The 9,019-nt window shown below is 47.5% G+C and overlaps 1 protein-coding gene across 1 annotated transcript in view; it reads right to left on the bottom strand.

The window, feature by feature from the left end:
- The window catches only part of LOC103610981 (D-3-phosphoglycerate dehydrogenase), a 36,470-nt gene that overhangs the window by 22,244 nt on the left and 5,207 nt on the right, over positions 1–9,019 (bottom strand). The window contains exons 2-3 of the mRNA XM_008595030.1: positions 2,844–2,995; positions 1,078–1,143 (exon numbers count right to left, since the gene is read on the bottom strand). Of these exons, the coding sequence (XP_008593252.1) occupies positions 1,078–1,143; positions 2,844–2,995 (218 nt within the window). The remainder of the gene's footprint in view (positions 1–1,077; positions 1,144–2,843; positions 2,996–9,019) is intronic.

The raw sequence follows: 9,019 nt of genomic DNA, 5'->3' as shown, positions 1-9,019 counted from the left end.
CGAGATCTCACATAGAAAGCGTGGGGCAGAGTTAGAGCAAAGGTTAACTCCCCAAGATCCTTCCCCAGCAGGAGGGAGAACAGGTCTTGAGATGGGAAAAAGGTAATTTCTTGGTCTCCGAGGTTTCAGGCCTGAGTAGAGAAGGAGTCCTGGCTGCCTGGGTCCCCTGATTTAAAGATCCAAGTGTCTATCTTCAGTGGGACCTAGAACAGCCTGTCCATTGGCTCTCCACCCTTCCCACTTCCCACTGTCCGCAGAAATGATCTCGTCGCCCGTTCAACAGAAGTGCTCAATACATTTTTGCCAAATTACTACCCAACACAGTAAGACTCAGCACGTTATGTGCCATATCCATTTAGCTACTAGGCTGTCCATTCTGCTCAAGAGGCCCACATCCCCAGGACTCCTGTTGGAAGAGCAAGAGTCTACACCATTTAAGCTCCATTGGGTTATGAATCCTCAGGAAGGCGCAGAGACCCCAGGAGGCTTTATTTTATTCTGTTACAATGCAGATTTGTAAGGAGGTGACAGAGGTAAGCCCTGGGGGCCATGGGAATCAGTGAGGGACATAGCTCAATTGGGGAAGCCAGAGGGAGCTTCTTGGATGGATTAACACTCAAGCTTCATCTTGAAAAATAAGCAGAGGGTACCTAGACAAAGAAAAGGGGGAAGGATGGTCCAGACAGCCGGGTATGGAAAACATTTGCAAGGGGTGGAGGCTGGACAAGGCAGAGTGTATGCGGGTATGGAGAGTAGAAATGAGTAAGGAGAAACACGAGGAAGATCACATCGTGCATGTCGTGTTATTTTCTCAATGAGCATGCTCTGTAAGCAACAGCCCTGTGTCCACCCCCTCTCCATACACAATCACTAGGGACCCTGGAAGCACCTGACCTTTGTGTGCTGGAGAACCGGTATAATGAACACTGAGCAGAGGACGACGGCCCTGAAGGTTCTCAGCAGTCTACACGTCACCGAGCTACAATGTCGCTAAGCTTCTCTGGGTCAGTTTGCTTGGTGAGTTGTAATAACTGACATACCAGAGAAACTGGCTCTACTGAGAAGTCACGAACTTACCGGGCCAGGCACATGATCATCCCACAGGTGAGCTCCGCAGCACTCAGACTGTTCCCATTGGGGGTGCTAAAGACCAAAGAAAAGTGGGGACATGAATGGGCCCAGACCCAATATTCCCACACCTGTCCCAAGAGAAAGCTTTGAGTGTAGGCTTGCTTTCTCTCCTGCTCCACAAGCTTACCAGTTCTTAGCATCACCCCCCAACTCCACGCCCCCATCCTGGGTTCTCCAACGTACTCCCACTCTAAGCCAGGGAGGGCCAGCTTTATGTTTCCATGCAGAGGGACCTCCAATAGCGAAACACACCTGGCCTCTCTCTACCCAAACTCACTTCTTCCAAGGCGGAGGAGAAGTGTCTCGCATGATCAGGAGATTTGTGTGTGGCTCAGCCCTTTTCTCTCTCCTCTCATTTTGTGATCTACCTGCCTGCAGAAAGCACAAATTCCCTCCTGCTGCATGCCACCCATCTTACCAAGGCTGAGTCTGTGACGGCTGAGCAAGGCCACTGAATTCAGAAGTGAGCCCATTGCCCACTGACCTACATCAAGTTACCCAACCTGGCTTTTATTAGTAAAAAGCTAAAACTTTTATCTCTACCTGTCTGACTTCTCTCTCTCAACAAGTTCTGAACTAAGAAAGGCTCCTCATACCTTACCTCACAGGGCGATGCTGACTTCTGCCCACTTTACAGAAAGGAGATCAAACTGAGAATCGAACCACAAAACGATTTTTCTGTTCTCAAGGAACTTTTTATGTTTTCGAAAGAATTTAACACATATGTTCACCCTCCTTCTTCCCCTACTGAGTCTTTTCATCTCTGGAAATGAAGGTTACCCCAAGGAAAAGTCAAGAGACCCTGTATAAGATAAAAGGACTCTCAGAGTCTGTCTTTTTGCAGGACTACCTGGCTCCCTGTTACCCCCTGGTGAACAGGCTATATGGGGTGTGTTGGAGGGGTGCTGGGGCCAGTGGAGGTACAGGGCAAGGGACTAGAGGCCTGTGGGCCCAGGGCAAGAATGTAAGATGAGTTAGCATTTAACATTTCTACTGTGGGATACTGACCTCAGTCAGGTGACTGGTCAATTAACCCTTCCCCTGCAGGGAGAAGTGGAGTGCAGGGGAGGGGCAAGATCTTGAGGACAGAGAAGAGGACAGGGGATGGCCTTGCCACACCATCTGAGAGCCAGCACGGGCACGGTACAGCATGTTAACAATAACCTTTGGCCCTGGGTTTCTGCAAAAACAGCTCCAAAGGAGATGGGACCGTTCTCCTCTTGGCTCTGGAGCGCTGAAAGAGAAACTGGGGTCTGAGCTCCAGAGGGTGCAGGGAAGTGAGGAAGAGGAAGAATGTGGAGTCGCTCTACTAGCAAAGCCTGTGTACCTGTGCAAGGTTGAGCAAAGCAGCGCTAACAAGAACCTGCCACAGACAGGACAGTGGAGGCACAGGGGGCAGAGTGGGGGCAGAGTGTGCAGGCAAGTTTGCTAACACTCTTCTGATTCCTGAAACAGGCTGCAAACACTGCATATCATGTGGGTTTGTGAAACATTTTGACATTACACAGAGAGTCTCAATTTCAAAAACCTTGGGAACCACTAAGCTGTAGGCATTGATGCTTGTCTGAACTCCAGGCCTGAGTCAGGCATCCTCCTGGAAGCCCTTCTAACTCTGACGTGGCTTTCCCTAAGGTGAGTCTTTCCTTCCTTTTGGGTCAGCTTCCACACCCACCCCTGGGCTGCCACACCCAGCCCGGGCCTCCACAACTTACTTCATGACCAAGATGCCCTTCCTGGTTGCAGCTTCCAGATCCACGTTGTCCACGCCCGTGCCAGCCCTGCCCACCACCTGGAGTTTCTCAGCTGCATTGATGACATCAGCGGTCACCTTGGTGGCAGAGCGGACGATAAGGCCTTCGCAGTCCTGAGGCAGAAGAAACACCTGGGTGCACACAGTTGTCTGCAAGACCTCCTGAAGCCTCAGGCACATCGTCGCTCACGCCAAGTAAGAGACACGCCGCCCGAACCACAGAAAGTCAGTGATGATGGGCCACTCACAGACATCTTCCACATCCTTAACACACACTGCAAGGAAATGTGCACTAGGACTCATGTTGACTTTCATTTAGGGTTGAGGAGACTTTGACTGTAAAACACCAAGGGCTTTGCCCAGCATGCTCAACAAGTGGCAGCATCGGCCCGCAGGCTCTGGCATCTGGCTCATCTCTCTCTTGACAGCACCACATACCTGTAGCCTGGAGAGTGCCCAGGACCAGCCAGAGTCAGGCCACCATGAATGCACTCCTAGCATGTCCGTCAGACAGTGCTGGAAGTCAGGGACCATTTTCTAGCCATGTCTGTAAACCCTACCACTCCTGCACACTGCTTTGCTCAAAGTGGGAGTTCCAGGCTGGCTGGTTAGCTCCCTTGGTTACGACGCAGTGCTGATAACACCAAGGTTAAGGGATCGGATCCCTGTACCAGCCAGCTGCCAAAAATTAAAAAAAAAAAAGTGGGAGTTCCTACATGCTGGCTGACTTTGGATATATTCAAGGAAAGAAAGTCAGTGTCATTTGTATACACACCAAAGGCTCCACCATCAATCAGGCGTGGGTTCAAGTCCAAGCCCCATTCTTAGCAGCTGTGACTCGGAGCTTCAGCCTCATGGTGTGAGCAAGCAATGAGACGGGACAGGAAGCGTACCTGGCACAATATCTGGCTGTGCTAATGAGTGTCACTCCCTCCACCAGACACGGAGCTACTCAAGGGCAGAGGTGGGGTCTAATTCTACTTCATAAGCCCCCAAGCTTGACTCGTGGTTGGCTTAATGAGTAAACAAAGTGAATGAAAGACACAAGTGTTGAAAGAAAATCATTTTCTAAAATAGAGACCAAAGTAAGGGGGATGAAGACAGGCAATAAAAGCAATTAAACTGGTCTGCAGTTGCTCAGAAACCTAGGCAAAATTAGACCAAACACATACATATGTGAAAATAAGACGGAATTCTTCATAGCCACTAAACTTGGGCTAAGTGAGATCCCCCAATCTTCCTTCGGTTCATCCAGAATCCTGTGGTTCTTCCCAGAATACGGATATTTTTGCCCAAACACTGAATGAGAATCCCCAAGAAATGGAGCAGGAGAGCAAGTCCACACTCTGACCTACACTGGCTGTCCCAGGGTGGTGAGGAAGCTAAAAGTGACATTGCAGAAACACCAACCTGGGACTCAGGAGGCCAGCGTTCCTGTCCTCATTCTGCCAACAGCAAGGTGGGTCACTGTGGCAAGTCACCTCCCTTCCTATCCCCAGTCTCCATCTGCAAAATAAGACGGTTGGAGCAGACAGCTCCTCAGATCCCTCCCAGGTCTGATGTGCACCTTCCCCAGTGGAGCTCTCAGCTGGATCCCATGAAAATCTCTCTTCTCTCCCCACTGCATGGATACTGGAGATGGAAAAAGGCCATGAGAACCTAACTCCTAGGGTGTGGGCCCACGCTGCATTTGTTGTGCACAAGCCTAGAGCCCAGGCACAAGTCTGAACAAGTTAAATGTGGGAGAGCAGAGAGCTATTTTATCTGCACTGAAGAGAGAAGAGGAACGAGGCTTATGCTGCAGCACAGAGTATTTAGGTGTCAAGGGCTTCTAAGTACTAAAATGAGTGCTCAAGAGCGGCTACAGAATCATTTCTCTGGAGGTGTGTACGCTTCATGCACCCGCACTGGTTGGGGGCTATGCCTTCCAGCCTCCATGTAGCCTTCCTCAAAGGCACTCCAAATCCTTTCGTGTCTGTGGTTCTGAAACGAAACCTTAAAGTGAGAGATTCAAAGAAAGGTTCTCCAGCATCTGGTCCAATCCCGTTTTACAACTGAGAAACTGAAGCCCCCCAAATTAAAGCCCCTTCCCCTCCCCTGTTCTTTTCTTTTTTCCATGTATTGGGTGCCTGATATATAAGTATGTGGCATTATGCTGCACCAATTCAAGATGAGTAAGATATACTCTCAGCCCTCAAGGAGCTCAGTGACAGATATACCAAAATTTACCATTAAAGTGAGTGCTGTGACCTAGGAGTGTACTAGTCTCATGAATACGGTGGGGTTAGAGGACCAAATAAAGCCCCAGTGGTGCCCCAACACCAGGCAGCACCTGGAGGGTGCCCTGTTTCCCCCCTTTAGTAGCTTAGTTGAATGCCTAGCCAAAGCCTGGACAGAAAGGGGACTGCCACCTGTCCCACATTTGAGTCCACTGCACTGGCTCCAAAGAAAAGCATACCCCTGCCTGGGCACACTCTATTGACTTTTCAAGGCACAATAAACTTTTCTTCCACAAAACCTTTGCCTACAACCCCAGACTAGATGATCACTCTCCTCCACCCCTTATTTTTGTTCTGATCCCCAGTATAATATGTCTCATATTTAGTTGTCCTCTCTTTGACCTGCAGTTTGGCCTCCTCAACTATATTTTACATTCCTAAACCAAGGATTTTGTGTTACAACTTTTTCTTCTCTACTACATCTCCACAGTACCAGCCTCACCAGCCTTGGTGCTGTGCACATAAACCATTTATTGAGCACCTAGTAGGTGCCAGGCATTGTACCAGGTGTTTTACATTATTCTCACCACAACTCCAAGACAGGGTATAATTATTCCCATTTTCCACATGAAGAAACTGAGGCTTTGAGAGGTAACCTGCCCAAGGTCACTCTTACAGATTGAAACCAGCCCCAAGAACTGGAAAGTCATGGCCATTGGAAAACTCCTGAGGCTGTAACTAAAGAAGAGCTGATGGGGCTGCCAAGATGTCAGAATGATAAGGTCAGAGCCAAGGCCATGGCCAGTGAAGTGTAGAAAACAAACCATTCTAAAATCCCTTGAAGGGATTTACTAGTAACAATAGCTACCATTTTTTGAGCAAGTGCTTTATGTCAGGCACTGTGCTTCACAACAATCCTGCAAAGCACTGTAATTATCCCTGCACTACAGACAAGTAGATTGCCACTTCAAGAATTTAGGTGACTTGCTATAGTGACATAGCTAGGATATGGCAGAAGCTGGAATCAAGCTTCAATCAAGTCTGTTGAATGCCAAAAGTTGTCAATTGCTTCCCAAATGCATCATTTAAAGACCAAAACCACAACCTGAGCCAAGAGAGACCAGATATCATGTGGCTTCTCTAAGATAGCATCTAGGATCCCTGCAGAGGTCTCCAGATCTTCTGGTGACTTGCTCCTTCCAGCCAGCATGCCTACTGGGGGACAATAAAAACAGGCACTAATGCCTCTAATTAGAAAAGCAAGTTGCCTCTGGGTTGCAGGCTAGCACACAGTTGGTAATAAAACACTCCCATTGTATAAATGAATTCAGTGATTGGAGAGGCCCATGGAAACCTACCCTCACCAGTCAGTCCCTCATCTTCACCCTCAATCCTCCTTCCCCAAATAATTTAAACAAACTTCCAGGCCTGAAAATCCACCATCAGAAATCCATTCCCTTGACTATGGTAAGGAGGCATAAGATCTGCCTATGAGAGCACTCAAGGATTGTCAAGAATGTTTTGAAAAGGGAGAACAAGTTGGAAGGAAGTCAGGAGAAACATGTTTAGAAATCGACAAACCAACCAATAGAACCAAATAGGCACTAGACAAACAGACCTGTGGACATGTAGGAATTTAGAAAATAAAGGTAGAATTCAAACTGATGAGGAAAGGAAGAACTAAACAATGAACAGTGTTAAGAAAATTCAGGGGAAAAATATTTAAATTCCTATCTTGCTTCAGATTTTTAAAATACCAGATAAATTTAAAGAGTTTTTATTTTATTTTATTTTATTTTGTCAATATACAATGTAGTTAGTTATTGTGTCCCATCACCGAAACCTCCCTCCCTCCTCCCTCTCCCCCCTCCCACCCAGGTGTGTCCCCTCTAAAGAGTTTTTAAAATAAAAGCATTAGAAGAAAATGTAAGGGGATATTTTTTACGGTGAGAAAACCTTTCATAAGCAAGGCACAAACCCCAGAAACCACAGAAAAAATAATAATAAATTCAGTTACATTTAAAATTTAAACTTCTGTATGTATGGGAAAAGATCACACAAACAGAAGCAAATGGTAGTCTTGATATGGGGAGAAAATTCCTTGCAACATATTTAACAGAACAAGGATTCATCACCAAATATCAATTTTTTTAAAGGACAAAAAAACAATTAAAAATTGGCAAAGATCTGAGTAGGTAATGCACAGAGCTACAAAGTGGCCATGAATTTATAAAAAGACTCTTCAATACCAAATATCAAGGAAATGTAAATTTTTAAATGTGCTATTTTCAGGTATTGCATTGGCAAAAAGAAAACCGCAATATTAGTGTTGGTGAGCATGTAGGAAAATAGGAGTGTACATTGCATAACCTTTTAGGAAGGCAATTGGGCACATTTTTAGTGGGCATTCCCTTAAAACAAGCAATGACACCTTAGGTAATTGGTAACACAGTGATGAAATAAAACCATTGAAGTGGTCAGAACAGGACCTAGGGTCAAAGCTCAACTGACAAGAAGAGGGTATGGAGCAAGAGGAGCAGGGACTACCCAAAGAGTCATAATCTCATCACCCCGTCTCTCTAGTGTCAAGTTCCAGGGCCCACATCCCAGGCCTGGTCCTGTTCCAGATACTCTGCCCTCGGGCTCTAGGGATCCACCCTTTTCCAGTGCTCTCTGCAAAGCTGCCACCATGCTACCCAAATCTTGTGAATCTGCTTCCCACAGGAAACACTGGCTGTAGAGGACGCAAGTTCCCCCAACAGTCCACCCACTCTTGCAGCCCCTGAGGACGAGCACAAAAGCAGCACTATTTTCTCTTTAACCGGCCCAGCTTCTAGTCTCCAGATGGATTTCCCTTATGGAGATTTGCCCTATAACCTCTCTCTGCTTTTTCTTTAAACCAGCCTTCTTTAACACCAGGGAGTCTGAAGAGTCTCCAGTCAGACCAGTACAGGTGTACATTTAGAGCTCACCTGTCGACAGACAAGGGAGGAATCTGCCTTCGAAGACTCCCATTCAGGAGACCCTCATCCCACGTTAGAACCGGGTGTCCCACACTGGTCAGAATTAACCAGCTTCCAAGGCCTCCTGCAACTTCAACTGCCCCCCTCTATCCACTCAGTCAATCAGCACATATTTGCTGAGGGCCCACATGCGAGCCTATCTCCTGCTGAGCCCCCAACCCCCCTGCACTCCACTGCACGGCACCGTTCCTCCTCAGGCCATAATCCATCCCCTGAGACTATGCTCCACGCTGCCCCTCCTCTCCTCCACTTCTGCAAACTACCACTCCACCCAAATGTCCACATTGCTCACATCCTCCGTGCAGTTTGCTGGAGTTACAACTTTCTCCTCCAGTGCCCGAGGTCCTCCCTCCTTTTTGCCACTCCCTGGGCAAGAACGTGAGTCTCTCAACACGGCATGCTACTCTGTTTATTGCTCTGTTTGTGATTTCTATATCAGAGCTCCCCACACTTCCCTGCACGTTGTTGTCTGCCCCACTCCCTGTGTTGTGCTGCCGTAGAGCTGGAACACAGCAGGCCACTGTTCTGTTTCACTTATGGCTGTTCCAGACAAACTATGCTAACTCAGCAATGGAAACCCATTCCTGTTCTAGTTTCTCAAGTTCACACACACTTCCTTTCCCAAGAGGTCACACTTGGCCTTGGGGGTAATTCTAGCACTGCTAGGGCCTCTGACTTAAATCATCGGGCAAGTCAACGAGACTCTCTAGGTCATGTTCCCAGCTTTGGAGAATGCAGGGATACCTTGTTTTGCACAACATGTGTGATCCTGATTAACGAGGTGGTTATTTAGCTTTGCACACTAAATCCTAGTGTAAAGGCTGGGAACTTTACTATTTTAAAAGAGCCTTTGAAAAGATGGACTCCTCTTGGGCTGGCCCGGTGGCGCACTGCTG

Source organism: Galeopterus variegatus, unplaced genomic scaffold (assembly GCF_000696425.1).
Source record: "Galeopterus variegatus unplaced genomic scaffold, G_variegatus-3.0.2 Scaffold12194, whole genome shotgun sequence".
NCBI classification, from domain to species: Eukaryota; Metazoa; Chordata; class Mammalia; order Dermoptera; family Cynocephalidae; genus Galeopterus; species Galeopterus variegatus.
This window is presented reverse-complemented; position numbering and strand designations above follow the sequence as displayed.